Source organism: Polistes dominula, unplaced genomic scaffold (assembly GCF_049000335.1).
Source record: "Polistes dominula isolate Pdom_NZ unplaced genomic scaffold, Pdom_raw_medaka contig_49, whole genome shotgun sequence".
Classification (NCBI taxonomy): domain Eukaryota; kingdom Metazoa; phylum Arthropoda; class Insecta; order Hymenoptera; family Vespidae; genus Polistes; species Polistes dominula.
In genome coordinates, this window is record NW_028300914.1 from 5,377,568 (window position 1) to 5,401,740 (window position 24,173).

At 35.1% G+C, this 24,173-nt stretch overlaps 1 protein-coding gene across 5 annotated transcripts; it reads right to left on the reverse strand.

Moving 5' to 3' along the window:
• Positions 1-1,095: 1,095 nt before the first annotated feature.
• LOC107064950 (uncharacterized) lies at positions 1,096-23,975 on the reverse strand. Of its 5 annotated transcripts, none has more exons than XM_089169719.1 (5): positions 21,524-23,975; positions 17,812-17,867; positions 16,225-16,480; positions 14,922-15,304; positions 1,096-13,617 (listed from the first exon to the last, which is right to left on the reverse strand). In XM_089169719.1, the coding sequence occupies exons 3-5, from the start codon at positions 16,440-16,442 to the stop codon at positions 13,160-13,162; spliced, it is 1,059 nt and encodes a 352-aa protein (XP_089025845.1). In that variant the 5' UTR covers positions 16,443-16,480; positions 17,812-17,867; positions 21,524-23,975; the 3' UTR covers positions 1,096-13,159. The 5 variants fall into 5 exon arrangements, with proteins under 5 accessions (XP_089025845.1, XP_089025843.1, XP_089025844.1 ...); XM_089169717.1 differs by having other exon boundaries at positions 16,225-16,484; XM_089169718.1 differs by lacking the exon at positions 17,812-17,867.
• Positions 23,976-24,173: the final 198 nt, after the last annotated feature.

Sequence of the window (24,173 nt, forward strand, 5' to 3'; positions counted from 1 at the left end):
ATTCTGTTCGAAACCAAGCTAAGAAGAAGAAGAAGATGAAGAAGAAGATGAAGTAGATGAAGAAGAAGAAGAAGAAGTAATCTCTTTGTCTCTTTGTATATCTCGCGTAGCCAGAGATAGTCGCGATGAGATAAACTAAACAGACTGGCTCGTTGTCAATTTTTCTCTTTCTCGAGTGTGAGAAAGAGAGAAAGAGACTCGGCCCATTCACCGACTCATAATCAGAGGTTTATGAATACGGGGAATAATATCGTGGACGGTGAGATGATGCCAGAAGAGGAGGAGGAGGAGGAGGAGGAGGAGGTGGAGAAGAAGAAGAAGAAGAAGAAGACTGGCTAATTTTAGAAGCAACTGAGAGATAGCACGACTCGATCGCGAATAGTGTGCTTGCTTGCTTCTTGGGTGGCGGATTTGCGAGAGCGAAACCAGTGCCTCCTCCTACTCCTCCACCTTCACCTCCTCCACTTCCTCCTCCTCCTCCTCCTCATCATCATCTTTCTCTTTTTCTTCTTCTGCTTCTTCTTCTTCTTGAATTTATTTTCTTTCATTTTATGCACGTCTCCTTCGTATAAAAATCTCTTTTGTCGCCTCTAACATCCTAAGAATAAAAAAAAAAAAATTATCTTCGATTCTACCTCGTTAGTTCCTACGTTTTATTATTAATTCCAAACTGTTGGAATTCGTGACGCAGCCGATCAGGAATTACGAATGGAAGAAGGAACGTAAACAGTGAAGTTTGTTAACAAAGATAGCTCGTTACTTTGATGAACGCATCACTATTATCCAACCAATTATCGTCAAGTTCGTTCGTTCATTCGTTCGTTCTCTCGCGAACATGGCCCGTCTGGCAAAATGCGACAGGAAATGATTCAATGCTCTAGGAATGATTTCCTCTCGCGTGTGACCCGAATCTCACGGTTTCTGTCCTCGTATTTCGCCATTGAATCGTTTTCATCTTTAATTTCATTTTTTATTAATACATACACACGTGTTCGACGATAACAAAAACAAAATAAACAAAAAACAAACCAATATACTGCATACGTAAAGAAAAAAAATGTACTTCATGCAATGTTACTTAAAATCTTATAAATTCGTAATGAAAGATATCATTTATCATATTCATTCAGTTGATCATTCAATGCATTAAATTATTAAGATAAAATATACGTATATTTTTTATGAATACAAACAAAAGAATGCATTTGATAAAATATTAAATCTCATATCATTAAGACCCATATAAATGCATCGTAAAAGAAAAAGATCAGTGATACGTAATCTCATTAACGCGGTGTGTTCTCTCAAAAGAATCTGAATAATGCGTTGAAAAACTCCATGTTATTATTTCGGCATGAAAGAGTTAAGAATTTCATCGTTGAAATTAACGAACCGTCATTCATGTACATCTAACAAAGAACAATTTACGTACGCAGCATCTACTTTAATTGTCTCATCAAGCGTTACAATATGTATATATATACATACTATCTATTTTTCTTTTATATAACACGTATATAAATTCTTATTTAATTACAATCCTGTTAATATGTCGAGTAAAGTCAAGTTAAAATCATAGAAGGTTGGGATCCTCGAAGGATCGATCCTCTCTAATGAGATTACATCGCGTTAATCATCTTGCTTAAGATATTCCCCAAGGATGCATACAACTCCGGAGTCTACGATTTCATGGAGATATACCATTCTCTTACTAACTATACCTAGGGAATATCATTTCTATTTCTACCGATAAATTCCATCATATCATCTCCCATAAATTTCTAATTCTCATTACATTTTATCGTAATTAAAAAAAATCTAATTAAAACAAAGTGTCCTAGAGTATATACAACTTAGATATCCATAGTAAACACGAAGAAAAAAAGAAAAGAAAAATAAAGGCAAAACTGAAGGAAAGAATATCGTCCACGATCAAAATTCAATTTACAAATTTTTCATGCAAATAAGCAAAAGTCTAAAACTTAATGAATACAAAGTGTCCTAAAATATAAACCGAGATATCAATAATAAACATGAAAGAAAATAAAATCAAATAAAAATAAAGACCTAACGCCAAAGGAAAATAAAGGATCAAAAGAGTGTATCATCCACGACCGTAACTCAATTTGCAAATCTCTGAGGCAAAAAAGCGAAGTATCAAAGAAGAGAGAAAAAGAAGACTATAGAGTAAGAGAAAGGGAAAGAAGAAGAGGAAGAGAAAGAGGAAGAGGAAGAAGAAGTAGTAGTAGTAGTAGTAGAAGAAGAAGAAGAAGAAGAACCCGAGGAAGCTATGGAATGAAGGCGCCAGGGTACTCCAGATATACTCGATGGCCCGATGCCTCAACAAGTTGTATACATATAATCTGACCCAGATCCCGGGCTCTAAGTGAGGTCTAACACGAGGGAGAAAAGGAAAGAGGAGGGAAGGCTACGAAGGATGAGAAAAGAGAGACCAAGTAAGTGAGAAAGAGAGAGAGAGAGAGAGGGATCCGGAGGGTTCTTCGGAAGCAGACAAACAAAATATAACAGCGCGAGTTACATGGAAGGATCCCGTCGAGATGAGGGGTCTCTAGCGCTCTCTCAGCATCTTCTTTCTCTCTTTCTCTTTATCTTGCCTCTTCTTTACTCCTTGCCTTCCCATTCCTCCTTCTCTCTTCCTCCATTCCTCCTTCTCGAAGGAGACGGAAGAAGAAAGAGAAAGAGAAGCGCAAAAGAGGAGGAAGAGGAGAATGAGCAAGAAGGAGTAGGAGGAGAAGGGTGTACCCTCTTGAAGCATGAATGGATTACGAAGAGCCGTGTTCATTCATTCGCTTCTTAGCGGCCTAGAAACCCACAAAAAGTGTATCTCTCCTTCACGGCCCACTGCCGTAGTCTATGGTCGTGGACGCGATTCTCCTCCCCCTCCCTCTCACCCTTATCCTCACCCTCACCCTTTCCACCCATCCCGTTCCCTCCCGGCCCTCGACCCATCGGGAAACCCATCCGTACCCTCCTCTCTCTTCCTCCTTCTTCTTTTTCTTATTCTCATTCTTATTTTCTTATTCTTATTCTCTTTATTCAAGACTCTTGATCCCTATCACGCTAACCATCTCACATGCAACACCTCAAGTCACAGCTTTTATTTGTTTTGATTTGTTTTCGTTTGTTTGTTCATCACATATCAATGAGAACTTAATGCGTCTAGATTAGAATTATACTCGTCTTCGATTGATAATGTTTTGTGAGTGAAAGAGAGAGGGAGAGTGATGTCTTACTAGAGGTTACTTTTTATTTGGACACTTTCAAGGTCAACGGTTGACCACTCTCAATACGACGACGACGACGATGACGAAGTCTCGACTTGGAAATTCGTAGTTGGCTTGATGAAAGTATTAATCGAAGAAGGAGAATGTCTTGACCTCGAACACGAGTTTGACCCAACACGTTAGGTTACCGGATAAATTTGGTTGAAATTAGATTTTTAAAACAAAACTTTTATTACTTTTATCGGTATTGAAAATTTCGAATGTTTCCTGGAGTATGTCCGATTTAGTAATCCTAAAAAATAGTCGACTATATTGAAATTGTTTACGTACATGGTCTGTTGTTTGGAATGAAATAGAAAAGTCCGATTGAGTTTGTGGGATTTAATACGAATTCATTAGTCCAAGGTGAGGATCATTCGTTTTACACCTGTCCCTAATTAAGGACCGATCGATAGATTAGAGAACGAATGAGAGAGTGAGATAGGTTATGATTCATTTTTGTGGGAGAAGGTATCGCGTATCGACTGGTCGATTGTAAGCACCTCGGCAACGTGTTTTATCGGGGCGCTGATCGCGCCAGGTTACCAGTCAGCTTCATTCTTTTTCTCTTTCTTTTTCTTATTCTTTCTTTCTCTCTCTTTCTCTCTCTTTCTCTCTTTCTCTTCCGATCTCCTTTCCCCTGGTCCCCCTTTCTTTAGTGTAGCTCGAAGAACTGCATTCCATCGATTTCCGCTCTAGTCGACCAATCCAGGACCACCTTTAGCTGCTGCATCCAACCAACCAACACTACGTTGCACTGTCGAATTGCCTAAAGTTCCGTCCCGAGTAGTAGGGCCGCCACACGATTGTGTGTTTAGTGTTCGTGCCACGTAAATCAGACATTGTTAAACAGTGTCGCTCAACCTGACGCTTAGAAAATACTCCAGGAGTCGATCTTACGAAGCCGAGTGTTAGAGACTAGTATTACTGGCGCCTAAAAACTTTGATTGAACAACCACTCTGAGGTTGTACTTGTCAAGAATTTATGACCTCCGGTCGGGCTTCCTTGAGTCATCAGAATTTCTTAGATTCGACATCAAAAATACTTGGGTCGAGCTACAATCTTGTCCTTTTTTGTTTATTTTTTCTTTCTCTTTTTCTTTTTTTTTTATTTAAATGTCTTATTGTTTCAAATACGAAAATACATTTCAATAGAATCTTAAGTACTTGGCTATGTTTGGCATTCATGGTTCCCAGACGAGGACCAATTAATTCGGCAAACGGACAATTAGCGAAATTATTAATATCAATCGTAATGAACCTAAATCAACGGTGATAGAATCCTTCCTGTGCGGTCGACGGTGAACTCATTGCTAGTCTCCTTTTGGTGTGTACCGTTTAATGATCGGCAACGTCTTTCAAATTGTATTTCAATTGGTTGAGCTTATCAAATTTGGTCATACGAAAGATACGCGCGAGAACATCTCATACTGAAGTATAATCGTTAATAATGTTTCTTCATTTATATTCTAACCTAATAAACACGATTAAAAAATGATCGGGAAATAATTTAAATGAAGGAAACCATAATCAGAAGTTTATAATTTTCAGCAAAGATAATTCAATTTTCCAACTGATTTAAAAATATTCTCAGATATATTTTGTTTAATTCACCAAGTGGGATGAGGATTTTTAATAGGAAAAAAATTAAAAAGAAAAAAAAATACTCAAATTCCAGGTGCGAACTCGTTAAAAGATTTTTTTATTAAAATTGTCAACTCTCTCAGGAGCTCGAGCAGTCAACGCAATAAAGGATTATTAACGCACGTATTCGCGAACGGGTAAGATGCTCGAGAAACGTTTCGGATTCTTTTCTTATATTAAAAGAAAAGCGAGAAAATAAAAAATATTAAAAAGGTGTCGTTAAAAAAAAACAAAAGAAAGACAGAAAGAGAAAAGAAATAGTTATAAGCAGAAAAAAAAATAAAAATAAAAAGAAAATAAAAAAAGAAAAAGATGAAGGAAAAAGTAAAAGGAAAAGAAGGTTGAAAGGAGAAGCGCATTTACGCAAACGGAATATAAATTGAATATTCCAGGATGGCGAAAAGATGGTAATATGATTCTAAAGAAATCCTTCGTTGGACCGATGTTCTTGAAAAAGAAGTCGTAGAACGCGAACGTTCATTAAACTCGCGTAATTAACTCTTAGTCGTTGGTAAAATTAAAACGGAAATTTTGTTTGATAAAGCTTCGATGTTGAACGAATTTCGGTTACTTTCTAAGATCAAATTTTACATTGCGTAATATTGAAAATTCATTAACGTTCTTTAATTATTGTACGGAATTTTGGTGTGTGTGTGTGTGTGTGTGCCAGACTTATTGCATACATTTTTTCCTCTTTTACTTTTACTCTCCCTCCCCCTCTTGCTTCGTGTCTACCCCTCTTTTTCTTTCTCTTCTTCTTCTTTTTTTTTTCTATCTGTTTCACTCTTCTCAATTTTACTTCTCGATCGGTTAGCGACAATAATAAGTCTGGCAACGACTCTGGGAGTAATTGCCGGAAAGAAAGACCGGATACGGTACAGAGAGCAATAGTAAAGAGAAAGAGAGAGAGAAGAAGAGAGGGAGAACATGAAGATGCAAAGAACATTGAACGGCGGAGCATCGTCGTCTTTTAAACGAACGGTCGAGACCACGCACTACTAAAATTATACTCTCATTAACTCGAATTACGAGTTCCGCAGCAGAAATATCTCGAAAAAATAAAAAGGACAAGACTTTTCACGAGAATAAAGAACAATTTCTCGTATCTGCAATCATTTTGATAAGAAAAACAAATGACATTCTATAGAGTTGTCCCGAAAAATTCTCATTCCGTTTTTTATTTAAGTGTTTTTTTTTCTTTAAAAATATTTTACTCTAATTTTCTGATTTATTTTAATTATATTTTTTGTTGTTTTCTTTCTCTAATTAATAGAATATTAATATATTTATTTCATTTTGGAATGAGTGCTGAATCACGGTCAACGCGAAAATTGTATTATTTTGAAAGTTTAATTAATCATTTGAACAATTTATAAATGACAATCCTATTACATTTTGTAGTCGGGGTAATCTTCAAAATGTTTTCTTTACTCTCGTCGTTCATTTCATTTAAAAAACTACTTTTACCCAAAAATACATTCGCATTTATTTTCGATTATTATTTCTACATAATAAAAAAAAAAATAAATAAAATGATTCAATTGGAAACCTTCCATTTAAAAATAATATATATTTTTATAAATCGATTATAGAATATACATTATATTTTCTATCGATTTCGAGTAATCAATTATCGCTTTATATACTGTCGCCATATTGGAAATAAAATCGTTAGGGTATCAAATCCGCTTGTCGTATCGAATAAGTAGAGAAGAAGAAGAAAAAAAGTAAATGAAAAAAAGAAAAAGAACTAGAAGAAGAAGAAGAAGAAGAAAAAAGAAAAAAATAGAAAAAGATTAGACGACGATACGTATATCCGCGAATTCCGAGGAGAATTTAAGGTCGTTCGTCGATCATAAAGCCGCTCTACTCGAAGGAGGCTCGAATTCATCCCCCGAGTCACACGGGGAAGTCATCGAGTTCGTTTTCCACTTGGCTACCGGGACTACTCTGGAGATTGATGGAACCGAGAAATTGAAATCCCCCACTCTTGTCCACCCCTTCGTACACCCTTCCTCCTCCTCCTCCTCTTCCTCCTCCTCCTTCTTCTTCTTCTACTACTTCTTCTTCTACTTCTTTTTCTTCTTCTTCTTCTTCTTCTTCTTCTTCTTCTTCTTCTTCCTTCTCCTTGAGAACTCTTCGGGATAAGCTCGAACGGAGCTAACCAGTCGACGTAGCTGCAGAAAGAATTTCTTCGGGGCGCATCGATCGTCTTGAAATAAATGACGGTGAAACGGAAATCCGAAAGAACGGTGCTAGGGTGAAAAAGATAGAGAGAGAGAGAGATAAACGGGAGGGGGGTGGTAGGGGGAGAACCGTTTATCGAGCAATTTAAGATGACAACTCGATTGCGACTTCTAGATGCAACCACCCTCTTACCAGTCGAAACCTTGCTAACTTATTATATTTCTATTCGAAATTATTCTTTCATATTTTCGTGTCTATTACAAATGTATTCTTTTTTTTTTACTATCATTATTATTATCATTATTATTATTATTATCTTTTGTTTATTTGTTTAAGATGCCTCTGAATATGGAGAATTTTATTTTGTTTTTTTTTTTAGATAAAATTGATTATCGGAACAATTTATATATGGAAACTCAAGGGCGATTTTTAGATGCACCCTCGTGTCAAAGTTATCGAGAAATTTTGTAGGTTTTCATGTGTTCAGGATGCCTTTAAAATTAAGGATTTTTTCTTGTTTATTTTTTTTTTTTAGATAAAATTGATTATTGGAACAATTTATAAATGGTAACTCAAGGGTGATTTTTAAATGCACCATTGAGTCAAAGTTATCGACAAAGTTTTTAGATTTTTTGTATTTATGATGTGGCTTGAAGTTTATAGAATTTTTTTTAAATATAAAAATAATGATATCAAAGCAATTTATAAATGAGAACTGGAGGGTAATTTTTAGGTGCACCCTTGAGTCAAAGTTATCGACAAAGTTTTTTATTTTTTATTATTTCTTTCGCTTTAAATACCTCTAAAAGTTTGGTAAATCTTTTTACATAACAAAATTATTTATCTAACACAATGCAAAATGAAAATTAACTGCATTTCTAAATTAAGTTCGTCTACCATTTTGATTATTTCATTAATTCTTTTATTTACTCAACGAGTATTTAAATCCATTAAATCCTTATACTATATATATATTATAGATAAGATCAAAAAATAATTTATCTTACAACTAAGAACATTAATTAAATGCATTCCCCAAAGTCATAGTCACGAATCTGATTTTAATATTCAAACGAAAATAATCCTACGAGAATGATTATGTTGTATATACAACTTTTTGTTCATATATTCTTTTATTTTTACAAGCCTTTAAAATTCGACGAATCTTTTTAGATAAAAAGAAAAATTAATTCTAGTCTCTTTAATAAGAAAACCAAAAAAAAAAATTGGAGAGAAATAGAAAGAGAAAGAGAAAGAGAGAAAGAAAGAGACAGACGTAGAAGGCGCCGCGAAATTGGCAGCTTAATAAAAGAAGCGACGGTGAATCGGCTGCAGTTGATCGATTCGAAACTGCACTTTCATCGTGATAACGATCACTCATCAAGCGTACACCTAGTATTTCTTTTATCTTCCCCGATTCCTTCTTATTCTTTCGTCGTCGTTGATCGATCTCGTGCTATCCAACGTACACTATCACATACTAAATACACACCCGCACGCACGCACTCACACACACACAGGCGTGCACGCACATGCACACGTGGAGCCGGTGATACCCGTTTTTGAAGGTGCGCTAGAACGCGCTTTGGTTCTTCTCCTTCCTTTATTTCGTATTTTACATTCTTCCTAACCGATGTTGTATTTTTAATCGAGAGGGGGCCCTCCCCTTCCTTTTCCCCTTCTTCTTCTTCCCCTTTACTCTAACTCCCTATCCATCTTTCTCTCTCTCTCTCTCTCTCTCTCTTTTTCTATCTAAATTTATTTCATAATTTTTTTTCCTTTTTTTATTTTCAATCTTAAAAAGAATTCGGCTATTATGAACATTCAGTTTTGTTCGTTAAAGAGCATAAATTAGAACCAACAATCGAATTTTCTTAATCGACCGGTCAACCCAATTCGTTTCACTCGAGCGAACGACTTAAGAAATAAAAAAATAAAAAGAAAAGAAATCTGTGAATTAATTATTAATCGTTAAAATGTTCGAAAAATTCGATTAGTAGTACAGGTTTTTAGTGGATCTTTGGAGATAAGCATTTTCATTCGTTTGAAGCAATTATTCGAATCGACGAAATTAAACTAAACTGTCGAATTTAATCGAACCCTTTCGTTTGGGAACGCGATACACGATCGAAATATCCATTTAGGGTTGAAACGAGTGTGTATGGTATTATACGATATCTTAATTTCAAGGTATCGTCAACGTCGCACGCACGAAATCATCAGAAAATTTTACGATCTCGTTCGAGAAGGATCTCAATCGAATACTTTTCGAAACAAAAATAATAAAAAACAAAATTAAAAACCTTGTTTAGGTTAATAAGAAAAAGTAATCAACAAAATCATTTCAATTTGATTGACACAAGTAATAAAATTTAACGTGTACACTGCACACACCACCCAAAAGTTTGAAATTTTTTTAAAATAAAATGACTCGCGTAGTCCTAGCTCTCTTTTTCTATTGAAAAGAAAAAAGAATAAAAAAACAAACTACAATCAGAAATAATTGTCGTGGTTCACGGATGATTCCCATTGGCCACCAATGACCCACGTGACAGTAAACGTCTTAATGACATTGTCGATTGAAATAAAAGATGGCCGATAGGTTTTCAAGCTTTTGATTTTTCGTAAGCTCGAGTACTTTGATAATTAAGATGCGCCATGGAAAAGAAAAAAACAAGAGGAAGCAGAGAAAAAAAAAGTGCAACGAACGAGAAGGGGGTATTATCATAAAACATCGGGAAGGAAAGTAAAAAAGAAGAAAAAAAAGAAATAATAAAGAAGAGGAAGAAAAAAATAGGAGATTTCTAACAACGAGCTTTCTTCTTTCTCTCTTTCTCTCTCTTTCTTTCTCTTTCGTTTTTGCTCGAAGAAAAAGGAGAGACTTTGAAACAAGCGCGTTCATCTTTTATTCTTTTTCCCGGTACAGTAATCAACATACCAATTTGCGATCTCTACAATAGCGTCTCATCGTCTCCCGTTTGCGTCTCTCTCACTCTGTCTCACTCTCTTTCTCTCTCTCTCTCTCTCTCTCTCTCTCTTTCACCCCCACTCCCCCTCTCACTCTCACTCTCTTTCTCTTTCTCATTTTTTAATATTTTTCTTTTTTTTTACATCGATATCTTGGAGGGGGGAAAGAAAGAGATAAAATAAGGTGGTTGCAGAGTAGAAGAAGAAGAAGAAGAATAAAAAAAAGAAAAAAAGCACAGAAAATAGAAAAAAAGAAGGAAAAAGGACGAATAAAAGGAAAAAAAAAGAAATAAAGAAAAAGGAAACGCAAGAAGAGATCGTAGAGCCTCATCAACGGAGCACAAAGTCTCCTTTGTCTTTCGTTCTCTCGCAGATCTTCGTCGAAAGTCATTTGTGGATCTTCGTTCGCGCGTTTTTGCGCGTCTCAATCGAGTAAACACGTTAATCGATGCCGGGGTAAAGAATCTGAAGAAATAGGGTTGGAACATGGAATTGAACTAAACAAGAATTGACGAGGGTAGATGAGGAAGGTTTTATAAAATAAGAAGACAAAATGGTATTCAAGCGAACAAAATGATCTATGCATATTAACGATAATAACAAATCTGATTATTTTTATGAATAATTGACGAATTAATCAATTAATATTTTATAATTAGAATCAACAAAATTGAACTTTCATTCGTATAAAACAGAAAATATTAATGAAGATGAAGAAGATTCACGAATGAAGGTAATTTTACGTATGAAAAATGTGCATTAACAGCAACCATAATAACAATGATATGATCGTTCGTATAGATAATAATAATAAACGAATTAATTCATGAAATATGATGATAAGATTCAAGAGAAAAAAAGGGGGGATTGAGATTTGATTCGTAATAATCGAAAGTTGAATTTTATTTGACAATAAAATGTAGATTTTTATTGACAAAAGCGTTGAGAAAAAAGAAATGCACATTCAACCGGTCATTATAACTGCAGAACATTGGCGAACTTGACAATGTTCCTTCTTCACAAGGTAAATGTTCTAACTCTTAGGATTTTATCCGTTGATAAATAAAAAATGTATAAGTAAAATAAAATAAAATAAAGGTAGGAAAGAAAGTAAAGAAAAGAAGGAAAATAAACGTTAAACCTGACGTTATTCGAACGACCGGTGTATGCAAATATCGCGTAATATGATAGCAAATATACGAATATTCGCGGGCTACGGGTTCGTAGCGGGTGTAAACTTCTCGGGTTTTCTACAAACGCGTGTGTTTATCGGAAACAAGAAAGAAAGAAAGAAAGAAAGATAGAGAGAGAGAGAGAGAGAGACATACAAAAAAAGAAGAAAAAGGAAGAGTACGAGAGTAGCAACAGCAGCAACAGCAGGATCACCAACAGAAGAAGAAGAAAAAGAAGAGAGTAGGAGGAGGAGGAGGAGTATGAGGATGAGGTTGAACCTCCTCGTAGGATCCGCGACGAAATCGGCGGTTGGAAACGGCCATGAACCATTTTCGCCCTTAGAGAGAGCACCGTACACAGCACAGACAAAATAAAAATGCGACGTTAGAGAAAAAGAGTGAGTGAGTGAGATACTCGAGATGTTGGTAAACGAGATGAAGGAAGAAGAAGAAGAAGTAAAAGAAGAAGAAGAAGAAGAGTAGGAGGTGGAGGAGGAGGGGGAGGAAAAAGAAAAGGAAGGGGAACCGAGCAACTTCTCTCACCCGGTTTGGGCTGGCTTGGCCTTCCAAGGGGCCAACCTAGACGCGTGATTCTCATCTTGCGCTGGTCCACCAGGAGAAAAGGAACCTACAATTCTTCTCTCTTTCTTATCCTCCACCTCCAACCTCCAACCTCCTCTTCTTCATCCACCTTCCTCCTTATTCTTCTTCTTATTATTATTCTTCTTCTTCTTCTTGTTCGTCTTTTGATTCTTTTTTTTAAACTACGACAACGACGACGACGACGACGACGATGTGAAGGAGGAGGAGGAGATGGAGGTTGGGGTGGAGAGAAGAAACCGAAGGACGAGGAGAAAGAGCCTAACGGCGCTTATACTTTGCCGTCCGCTTGCTGGCGATTTATTAGACGATCTAATTAATAGGCCGAGCGCGTGCGCTGATAGTCCTTGCAAATATGCGTTCCACCTTCTTCTTCTCATTATTATTATGATTATTATTATTATTATAATTATTATTCGTCTTCTCTACTTCTTCTACTTCTTCTACTTCTTCTTCTTCTTCTTCTTTTTCTTCTATTTCGAAGAAATCGAACTGGCGATTGCGATTTATTGCCCTGAAGACGGAGATTCACGATTCCGAATTTCGTTATTCACGCGAGAAACGGTTCCCTTATACTTTTGTTCAGAAGAGAAACTTTTTAGAGAACTCGTAGACGATTTTTTATTTTTGTTATCCTTTCTCTTACGGTTTAAGAATAATTATGCTTCTCTTTTTCTCTACGGTATTTAGAAACAAAGTTGGTAAAATGTTTTTCCTTTTTTTTTTTAAGATCAGATAAAAATATCGGTTTAAATTATGTTTTTATTTTTTTACTCAATTATTTTATTTTTTTTTTATTATCATATTTAAATTATCGAAATAAATATACTGATTTTAATGTATTATTCATCAGCAAATTAATTAACTTTAAACTGTCAACGTTTGTTAAACGGTATACAAAAAATAAGCTTTTATTATTCAACGATTAATGTTTTATTTTCTTTTTTAAGACGTTCCCGACCAAAATAAATTTAATTTAATGTTATTAATACAGTACGAATTTTTAATTGACAGTAATAATTACCAATTGTAAATAATTTATTTTTAGATTAATATACAATTCAAATTTTTCGTGTGTACTGATAACTATGAACGTGGCAGGAACCGTGTTAAATATCATCTTTATAACAAATAAATATAAAAATCCACGCATGTATCACATCTTTCTAAATTTTGTTTTTAATAATCTACGAAGAAATGATTTCAGTTAGTATTACCAAAAAATTAGAATAGAAATTAGCCGATCTTTAGTATATTTCCATCTAATTTATAGCCAATGAATAATGCGTTAATAATTTTGGAAAACTAATATGAACGCTCGTCATTCGTTTCAGCTTTAAGACTAATGTCACGAGACGTCAAACGCACGCTGTTGCAATTAAGCGTGAAATCTAAAGCAACGTTCACACCAGTACAACAACCCTCCTCACGAATCACATAATCTCTATTTTCAATTTCATCATTCGTCCTCGTTCTCTCGCGAATATCTTTCAAATTTTTCCCTTGCGTTTTTCTAGCTTTTTTCTCGACATCCTTTTCCACTTCGGTATTGGAAACCTTGCACAATCCTGATCTTCCGTGATACTTCATAGCAATTCTTATCGTATGCGTTACTTCCGGACTCGGACTTCTCGATGTTGCACAGGTAACTTCCGTTTTGTTTCTAACGTTGATTCGCAAATTTTCAGGAATTTCCGAACAGATGCAATCGTCGATGTTTTGAAATTTTGTCTCCGTTAACGTCATCTCATCGTCTCCTTCTTCTAAAATTTAATTAATTAGAATTAACAGAAAATTTAATTAAAGAAATTATATTTATGGGGTTCCAGAAAAACTATAATAAAAAAAAGAATACGATGAAAATTAAATTAGATCATTTAACACGATTGATTACACTTTTACAGTAATCATTTCTTAATTTTTAAATACAATAACAAAATAATATTCTAGCATCCCTATTAAAATTAGATAAAATTATTGTGAAAAGATAGTTTTTCGTATGAGTAAGGTAAATTTTGTGTTAATACGTGATCGTTTTAATGGTTTAATCGCCGCGAGGTATGGCAACGCGACCGATCGTGAACATTTCTTCTAATGCGTTGCATAGCAACAGGGGCAGCCCCTCCTAATGAATGCGCCCAGCCGAATGCAACCCTATTTTCACAGCTGCACCTTTCTCTCTACTCACCTTCCTTCCCTCTACTCTCACACTTGTGCACACCTTTCGCGCCTCGATTATCTTTCCATTTTTTCTTTTCATTTTCTAATACCATCACGTTTACCGCCATTAAATCGCACACGAGCTTCCAAACTGGCCAATCCTTTTCGTTCGTTTTTCACCTATATACAGCCGGTTAAATCCGAACCGATAATCGCTATAGTCAGTAAAGAAAACTTTACTAGCTTCCTTTAATTAGATTTCCTTCCCTGCTTTTGCGTTACCTCGTTAATTGATTTTAATCAAATTTATATACGTGCGATATTAACTGAGTTACCAATCCTCGACCTACAATTTCTATAACTTCATATTTCTTTTCGTTCTTTTTTTCTTTTATTATTTATCGCTTTATAGGATAAATTAAAAAAATTTATATTTGTAAAATGAGTAAATCGATTTAATTAAATTTATATACCTCGCGCAATCAATTCTCAATCTGCATTAACTTTACATTTTAAATATTATTATAAATTTTTTTTGCAATTAAATAAGTATATGAACTGTCTACAGTACAAATTTGAATTGTTGCACATTCGTAAATGGCATACAATACCAATTTGAATAAACGTACATTTTTTAATTATCCACAGTTCAAATTACAAATTTCAATCAATTATTTTCAGGACTATTAAACAAAATAATTACATTTTTCGCATATAACAAAAACAATATACATTTAGCAAAGAATATATTAATTAAATTGAAATTTTCCCGATATTTGACAAACCCAATTATCGATTTACTATTACTTCAACTTAATATTCTTTTTATAGTAATACTATTTATCGCGTAATAGGTAAATTAAAGTGAGAAAGTAAAAAAACAAAGAAAGAGGAATACAATACTTACGAGAAGTCCTAAGAATGTTCCTGGTACATTCTTCGAGGGTTGCGACTTCCTTCGTGCATTCCAATGAATCTACCTGGTTCTTCCTACTTCTTCTTCTTCTTCCTCCTCCTCCTCCTACTCTTCTCACACCATCAGAAAATGCATCTAACTTTCTCCCACGGGATTCTTTATCTCTCTCCTTACCGATCTCGCTAACTTTTTCTAAAAGTTCATCGAGAATATCGTCCTTGTCTTCTTGGGGATTAACATCCAAATAGTTTGATTTATTTCGTTCGCTAGCTTGAGACTCGATTAACGGTATCGGTGATTCTGGTAATTCGAGTGAGACGATCGTCAAATATGCCGGTCTTTCTTTTCGTAATCGTTCCTGCCAAGATCTGTAACTGATTGTGAGATTAAAGAAGAAGAAGAAGAAGAAGAAGAAGAAGAAGAAGAAGAAGAAGAAGAAGAAAAAACAAAACAAAAAATGGTCATAAGAATAAGCTTTTGAAATTTATCGAAAGGTACAGCAATGTAAAATCAAATGAAAATAAAAAAAAAATAAAAAAAAAGAAGAAAAAAAATGATCAGTAGAGAGAAAATTGCGCGAGAGACGATCGTACGTAGATGATAACGATGTTTATAACGATATTGCCAGTCGTTCGTAATTTTAATACTACTTCATTTAATAACGTTATAATATTACTCATGGTCGTGCTCGTGCATATGCTCGTGCTTGTGTTTGTACATTCGATCAACGGTTAGGTTCTTTATTAAGTCGTCCAACCGCGATCGTTTGTTCTGTTCCGACCGTTAAATTTTAGTGCGTTTAATTAAGGGTTCCTACGGAAAAAAATAAGGAAGAAAAAATCTAGAAAAAGAAAAAGAAGAATAAGAAAAGATGAAAGAAGATTTTTCAAATCGAGGACGATCACGTAAACGATTCCTCTCCTCCCCGTTTTCTCTTTCTATTAAAATCGTTAACAATAATAATGTCGTTTATAAAAATAGTAGAATCGAAAATAATTGATCGTATTTTTGAAAAACAAAAAAAAATGTTTGAAAGATCGAATCGAGATTCGATTGCGTATTCACCTGGGCAAAAAGATAATCGAGTAATCGTACAAATGATCGGTTAAGTTTCGTTTGGAAAAAGAATAAGATGAGTAAAAGTAAAAAAAGAAAGTATGAAACGATCTTTCCGTGACCTTCACGTACGCGTTCAGAGAGAGAGACGCATATCGGATAATTAAAGGTGGAGTCGCGAGCTTGAAAGGAAGAAAAGAAAAGAAGGAAGGAAGGAAAAGAAGAAAGAGAAAAATACCTTGAAGATCCACGAGTTGAAAAGAAGGAAGAGGAGGAGGAGACGTAAGGACCGGCAGGATGACAGATATGGCGCGGTGGCGTGCGCGACCTTGAACCGCTTGACCGTTGTTCCTTCAAGCTCCGAGGATCCTCGAGAGTTAGGCGCCGAATGTAAAGTCCTGGCACCTCCTCAACGATTCGACCTCTTCTCCCGCAGGAAGCCACGATTATCACCATCGATTAACCCCTTTTTTTCTCATATTTATTATCCCCTTCTTCCTTAAAAAAGAAAAGATAGACAAACATTTTCACTTTTATTAAATATTTGATTATTAAACAATCATTAACAACAACAAATATAAATATATTCGATCAAGGATATTTTCACGTATTTAAAAAATTACAATAACGTTTTTAGCCAACTAAAGTAATAATTGTCAGTATGGAAAAATCAGATAAATTGTTCACAAAAAATAAATGTTAGTTTGGTTAGTAACGTTAATCGAGCGTCGACGAGAAGATCGATTCCCTCGTGGGCGAAGCCAATTAGCGACGACTCATTCTGCCGGATCATCGTCACGAGACTAAACTGCAATCATAGTTTAGCATTCTACATCCTATCTCTAAAACTTTCTTCATTATCTTCATCCCGAAGAAAATATCTCACTGATTAAATATGATTAAATCGATGATCAAATTCATATTATTTCGCATAAACGATAAGAATGAGTCATTGGTAAAATGACTTTCGCCAATCGGCAGGTGGTCGTCTTTGAACAATCGAGGAAGAGCCGCACGAGACGTGGTGAATCGACCTGTAGACCTAAACCATTCTTTGGACAAGGTAAAGGTAAAATAAGGGGGAAGGTGGTAGGGGAAAGGAAGACATTAAAACGTTGTTTAACAGGCTATTTTGAATTTTAATGTTCTTGTTGGAGCTAGCCAAGGTGTGGGATAGATTAGTTTTCGTTCGCATGACTGTCAGCTACTTGCCGCAGGCTTGACTGACTGACTATCTTCTGACTATGCTCTCTCAGCAAACTGGACCGACCAACCGAATGACCGAACGAACAACCGGCTTATTCTTTCTCTTTCTTTCCTATTACGATTCATTGTCGACCACGCTCGTTCACATTTCAAGGGGACCACACCGATACTAATACACCTATCTCTCTTTCTCTCTGTTTGATCCTTTCAACAGAAATGTTTATTAATTCTTGATAATATCCAACCTTTCGCTCAATAAAATTCATCAATTCTTAGGTGTCATTCGATATTCATATTATTGAACAGTTGTGGTTAATCTTCAGATATTCTCCAGCGCCAGCTCATCGTTTAAAACGATTCACGATAAATTGCTTTTTAAACACTAGCTCATGCACCGATTAGAATAACCCAGAGACGCGAATTATGTACGATCGGTGTGGGTAGAACGAGACCCGGTGGAAAGATTAGATGCCGATTAAAATTCATGACGTGTCCGAAGGTATAATTTGATTTCGTAGGTGTTCGAGCAGATCGAGTTACCAAGAACCAACCAACGAACCAACGAATAAACGAATGAACGGACGGACGGATGGACAGACGAATAGACTAGCATACGAACCTCTTTTTAGTAGTTTCGTTGAAAGAACTCAGACGTGAAGAGTGCGGAACGCAAACCTGTAGAAAACGTTCACGATCAACGAATCAACTTTTCTTTTCAAACGCCAGACATATTATATCAGTATGTGTGTGAGCGCGCATGTGTATATATATATATATGTGTGTGTGGTTGTGTGTGTGTGTGTGTGTGTGTGTATGAAGGAGAATTCAAATTGAAACGCCCTCATTAGCGATTCGTCGCGCTAATCGAGCATAAGGATTAAGACTTATAGATAACTGAAGTCTAAAAGGGGAATGTATTCCACTCGCGTTCCTTCCCCCATACACTCCCCCTACACTCTCCTTTCTCAAGATTGATAATAACGATGTAATCTCTCCTAGTAATTCCTCAAGGTTCTTCTACGGTACAACAATCTTAATCTTCTTCAGATAATCATTAGAAAGTATGAAAACACTCTTATCAATGAAATACAGTAAACTTCTGATTAACTAAATTTAATAGATCATAGTTTAAGCATATTTGCTAATCTAGAGATCAAATTAATTTCATCCGAAACAACAATTTTTTCTGTTATCAATAATAATCGTGTTATACTGGTAGCATATATTTCTTTTCTATACAAATTTTCCTTTTATTACAAATTTAAGGATTAAACGTAATTCGAAAATGATTAAATCCTATCGACAATGATGGTCGATAAATTATAATAAGACGTGAGAATGAATGTGATAGTAATCGAAATCGTACGATTCGAAAAGGGGAGAATAGAAAAAAGAAAGGAGAAGAAAAGAAAAACGAAAAAGAAGCTAGATCCTGTTTAATGATAAGTCGAAGAAGAAGGGGAAAAGGTTTTTCCTTTGGGTTGGAAAAAACAACGCTCTCCAAATCGTCTTGGTCACGCGCGCGCGCGCACGAGAGTGAGCTAGAGTTGGCTGCATAATCCAGACAGATGGGACTCGTTAATGGGACGCGCGCGAGTAATTCGCAAGAAATCTAATAATACCGAAGAAACCACCCCCTTTTAGCCCCTGTTTTACCCCAGCTCATAATTCCTGCCTCCAAGGACTACGACGACTTTTCTCTTCGTTCCCACGTTTTACGAGAACGCGGGAGTAGGGGGTGGAGTGTGGAGGTTTGGTTCTTTACTGAGCTTCACTAATATTAAAATTCGGGATGTGACTGAAGTTGTAGATCACTATTTTCGTAAAAATAACTATCCCATTTCTCTCTTTACACACATTTATATAGATATATTCCGATCATTGTTTGTTTTACCTATTTGTCGTACAAATTTTTAATTGGTTACTATTCTGTTACCTTCAAAAGTATTCTCAACGTATTAAAATTATATTATTTTTTCCTTATTAAATGTTACATATACATCTCTCTCTTATTATTTTTATTATTATTTAATACATTATTACAATAATTTTGATTTAATATTTTATTTAATATAATTCCTTTTTAATTTGATAATTTTTAACTATAGAATATATATTTGTTTTGTAAATATTATAAGCATAGAATCCAGACAGCCTAAGATTATGCGAACGTCGTCCAATCAAATGAGAAAAAATACAAGATCGCCGAAGTTTTTTTGCAAATAGAAAAAAACAAAACACAAAAAAAAGAGAATCAAGAAGCGCGGAACTCGTTAAGCTGTTTGCGGTTTCCTCCCTCCTTTCATTCGATTTTTTTTTTACTTCTTCTTTAAGACACGCCTTTAATGTAAACATATTCCGCGAAGAGATCTCCTCCCCTCCTTCTTCCCCTTCCTAACCTTCCTTTCTCTCTTTCTCTTTCTTTTCCTTTTCCACCGTTTGGTCCACCCACGACGAGGACGACAACGAACGGATCTTGGATGCAGTTCTGGATCGATCTTCACTTTGAGATACGATCTTTGATATTGCATTAAATTCATTTAACCAACTTCTCAATATTTTTCTCTACAAAATCCAATTTTTATTTCAACCAACGTAACAATAAAAAAAATCCCTTGCAACAATCTAAAGTTCGATCGAAAAAATATTTAAATCAATGCAAATGATTTTTGTTCGAGTTTGAAACGTTTAAATCCAAATAGAAAATTTTTTGAAGAATTTGAATTTGTTAAAGTGTAAATGAAAAATGATTGAACATAGTAATTAAAAATTAGATAAAATCATACGTAAATCAAAGCAAAGGGTCTTCAAAACAAAGTGCGATTGTTTGACACAAGAAAAGATATTTTCTTAAGAAAATTTTACGTACAAATAAAATATGATTTAACATAGTAACTTAAAAATCAGAGAATTATATTGAAATCAATGTAAAAGAATCTCACAGAAAGTTGTAATATTCGATATGAGAAAAGAACTATACTTTTCAAGACTACATTATCAAAATATTTTTGGAGAAAGTAGTATAATAGTAGAATAAAGCAAGTATCGATCGAAGGGTATCGAAAGTCAAACTCCCTGGTATATCGGTGGTGTTTCGAGAAAGTTTGGCTACACCGTAGAAAGGACCACCCAGGCGATTTGAAGGTCCACAAGTGGGATCGCGATATCGTATCGATCTTCGGTGCGGAACACGGGCTCCGAGACAACACGACTGGCCAGCCCAATGGAAAGAAACAAGCCAAATTTCCGAAAAGGAAAAACCAAATCGATACGTATACCTTTCCTTGTATTTCAATATACTCAGTTAAGTTGGAAAAATTCAGGGGATTAGAAAAAAATATTTTTCTTTTCAACCGATCAAATGCGTGCAGAAATTAATCGATTAATTTGTAATCGTATCAACCAATATCTATCATTCCTTTCATTGAATTTATTTAAAAATAATGACTGATAATACTGATACAAATTTTTAAAAGTGCTAACATATTTTCATACCAAGTTAAAGAAACTCGTGCGTGTTTAAGGGTAGTTGTTATTGTCCCCTTAAAAAGAAAATAAAACGAAAACAGGTTGTGTCACGAAAAACGCGTCGAAGAATTTAATAAGTCATTGACCTCTTCTTTACGATCCACTAAAAAAAGATACATTTTCTCTATTGTTTCAGAAAGTTGGTTCGATAGATACCGTAAGGCTACTCCCCCTACTTTACTTTCATATACGGGACTCTTCTTTGACTTTAGGAAGGACTACCGCCGATTTAGCGTAACCATGCGTAGACCTCTATAAAAAAAAAAAAATAAATAAAAAAGAGAGAGGGAAAGAGAAAGAAACTTTGTGGCGATCTTTTTCGAAACACCGACACTATATAATTTCGATTGGTCGTTCCGCGAAAGCCGACGAAACTGAACGGTAATTGGCAAAATTGGCAATCCTGCCAATCAATCGTTAAATATCAAGGATACCTTGGCCTCACTTGCTTATGCTCGTGTGATTCCGCATCTGTGTTCGCGCTTACGCGTATGTTGGCACACACATGACCCTCTCTCTCTTTCTCTATTTTATTCTCATCTTTCTTTTTGCCCCGTAACCCTCCGAGACGAATAAATTTTGGTTGAAAAATTTCCGGGAAATAAAAAGGAACCGGCACATAGAGACACCACGACAAAAACAAGAAGAAACAACAACAACAACAACTTATGGTTAGACGACAACTACTACAACCAAAAACTAGTCAGCTCACTCTTACGCAATTCGATTTGTCTCGATATTTCGGAACGCGTTTCTTTGTCCCAACCAGATTTCCTAGTTTTAAAATTTACACCGACACAAACCTGATTCATACAAGTTGAATCTTTTATCTTTCCATTTCGTAATTTTGTATAACCAATAATACGTTCATTCCATTTGATAGTTCCCACGATTTTATTTCACTTTTAAATCATTTGTGTTTTTATAATTAAAATGCACTTGCGAGTAATGATTTATTGTAGGTTAATTAAAAACAAAAACAAACAAACAAAATAAAAAAGAAAATATTCATAAATCGAAAGGAAACACTTGGAAGATATGAAAGTTAAAGAAGGGGTTAGAATAAAAAAAAGGGGTTGTTTCGCGAGTCACGTCTGAGCACGGACTGTCGTGCCCGAGGCCTACACGCCATAGTCTCGGCCACCCTCGACGAGTCGCTATTATCGAATCTTGAGTGTGTGCATAGTTTCCCTAGAATATTTCAATGTATGCAAACGTTTCTGCGCTTTTGCATACCATTGCAGATGGTGTTGCTTTGGGAACACACTAAGGTGAATGCATGCATACGTGCTACGTTACTGCACGTACAAACTTGGACGTTTCCATGGATATGTGTAACGCATATATTGTAACAGCTTTCCATTTGACCAGAGAATTCTACTTTTACTGGTATTTTTATTTGACAATATGCAAATCAATCATTGTCAAGGAAAAATAAATGAAGAAAATTGAATTCAAATTCAATTTTCGTAAATACTGTTACCTTTTTTCAATAGTGACGGAATTTGTTAGGTAGAATAAAAGATAGAAATAAATTTTTCTCGTTTTCGCGAATTTTTAGTGGTATATTATGCTGTATTTTGAAAAGGAAACGTTTGCGACGTCGCGAAACCGAGACAACTGCTTCCCACCGTTCCGCATTCCCGAAATGACAATAATTAGCGTAATTACGCAAGGAAGGAACAGGGGATGAATCCGGACGAGCGTGCGTCGCTAGGTGTCACCGTAAACTTTAGCCGAGTTTAAGCAATAATTTACAGTGCTTTTAGCAAGTTGCCTCGGAAGGAAAACGAGCGAGCAACCAACTGAAGGGAAAAAAAGGTATTTCGAGTAAAGAATACTCTTCGAAGAAGGGGAAACTTACGTTTTACTTTTTTTTAAGTATTTTTTTTTCTTATCTTTTTTCGCACGATCGTTTCTCTCGGAACGAATAAACTTTTTGTTTTGTTTTTGTTTTGCCTCTGAGACGAAACGTTCCGTTAAACCGATAAATTATGGTTCAAAGATTAACTGATAAAGTAAACGATGGTTAAAGTCAATTTGATTTGGTAGATTATTTCGATATCGATACTTCATCGTTTTAACGTTCTTTTGAAACCATCAAACAAGTCGACCAATAGAAAGAACAGTTTAAATATGCCCACTCGAAAAAGAGTGAAACTTTTTGTCAAGTATCTTTAGAAACACAGACTTCAAACAAAATCACTCCTTGTTTGATCTGTACTACCTTCCTGCCGTTACATCATTACGAGAACGAAATTGTTGTTAAACGTCCTTGATCCGAGCAAACATGGTCCGAAGTTTCTGTTATCTTTTTATCCCCTTTTTTTCCACCCCAATTTCTTATACTCTTTTATTCAATTTTCCAAGTCAAAGAAAGCGTGACGGTGAAAATAAAAAAAAACGAAAGAAAAAAATAAGAAAGAAAACCAGAAAGAAGAAGAAGAAGAAGAAATATCGTGTATTATATTTGTATCGTATTGTATCGTGTCGTGAGGGGTTGGTATTAATATTTATGAAAAATATTTAAAAAATAAGGTAGAGAGCTGTTAAGCACGCGTCGGCAAGGTATTTCACTGTCAAGCATGTTTCCTTGAAACGTAGAGAGCCGCGTCTCGTTAAGATTTCATCCCCCGTGTTGGTCCAAGGATACCTAGTGGTAGACTACACGTGGCTTTAAGAGAGTTTCGTGTTTGGGGAGCGAAGGTCCTTGTACGCCTGTCGGCTACATAATATATGTTATATGCATACGTACGATATATTATGATATGTGGCACGGCAAATGCCGTAATTCCGAAACTAGAGCGTGTTATCCACCGACCCTCCTATTTATACCACCTTCCTTTAGAAACTTACAACAATGCTTCCTTTATTACAACTCCTAATCATTTGCCCACTAAGCAAAAAACATCATATTTTGAACGAGTTATAAATTAACAGACCCAGTGTTATTTTGTTTTCAAGAATAATATCAAATGTTCATTGTAATCTATTGCGAAGTTTATTGCATTAGGATTTCATTAACTTTATTATAATTCATAATGAATATATTGGGTCAAGGTTTCTTCAGGGTTGTTTTAATCTTGTCTGTGACCTGTAGTAAGTACTTTGTATCATGTATTTCAAATATTTCGAATGAGTTGTGTCATTTTGTTTTCAAGAATAATATCAAATGCTCATTGTAATCTATTGTGAATCTTATTGTAAGCATTTTGTATTAAGATCTCGTTAATTTTATTATAATTGATAATGATTATATTGTATCAAGATTTCTTCAGGGTTGTTTTGATTTTATCTGTAACTTGTAGTAAGTACTTTGTATTTCTTTACTTGTACTTTGTATTTGTATTTATGTATTTCAAAATATTTCGAACTAGTTATTAATTAATAGACAAAATGTCATTTTGCTTTCAAGAAAAATATCAAATATTCATTGTAATCTATTTCAAAGCT

Excerpts from the sequence above, each read along its gene's own strand:
- LOC107064950 (XM_089169718.1), bottom strand. The coding sequence starts at position 16,442 with ATGGTGATAATCGTGGCTTCCTGCGGGAGAAGAGGTCGAATCGTTGAG. Across the intron at positions 15,305-16,224 it reads TCAACTCGTGGATCTTCAAG|TTACAGATCTTGGCAGGAAC; the intron begins GTATTTTTCTCT and ends TCTCACAATCAG. Across the intron at positions 13,618-14,921 it reads GAACATTCTTAGGACTTCTC|AAGAAGGAGACGATGAGATG; the intron begins GTAAGTATTGTA and ends ATTAAATTTTAG.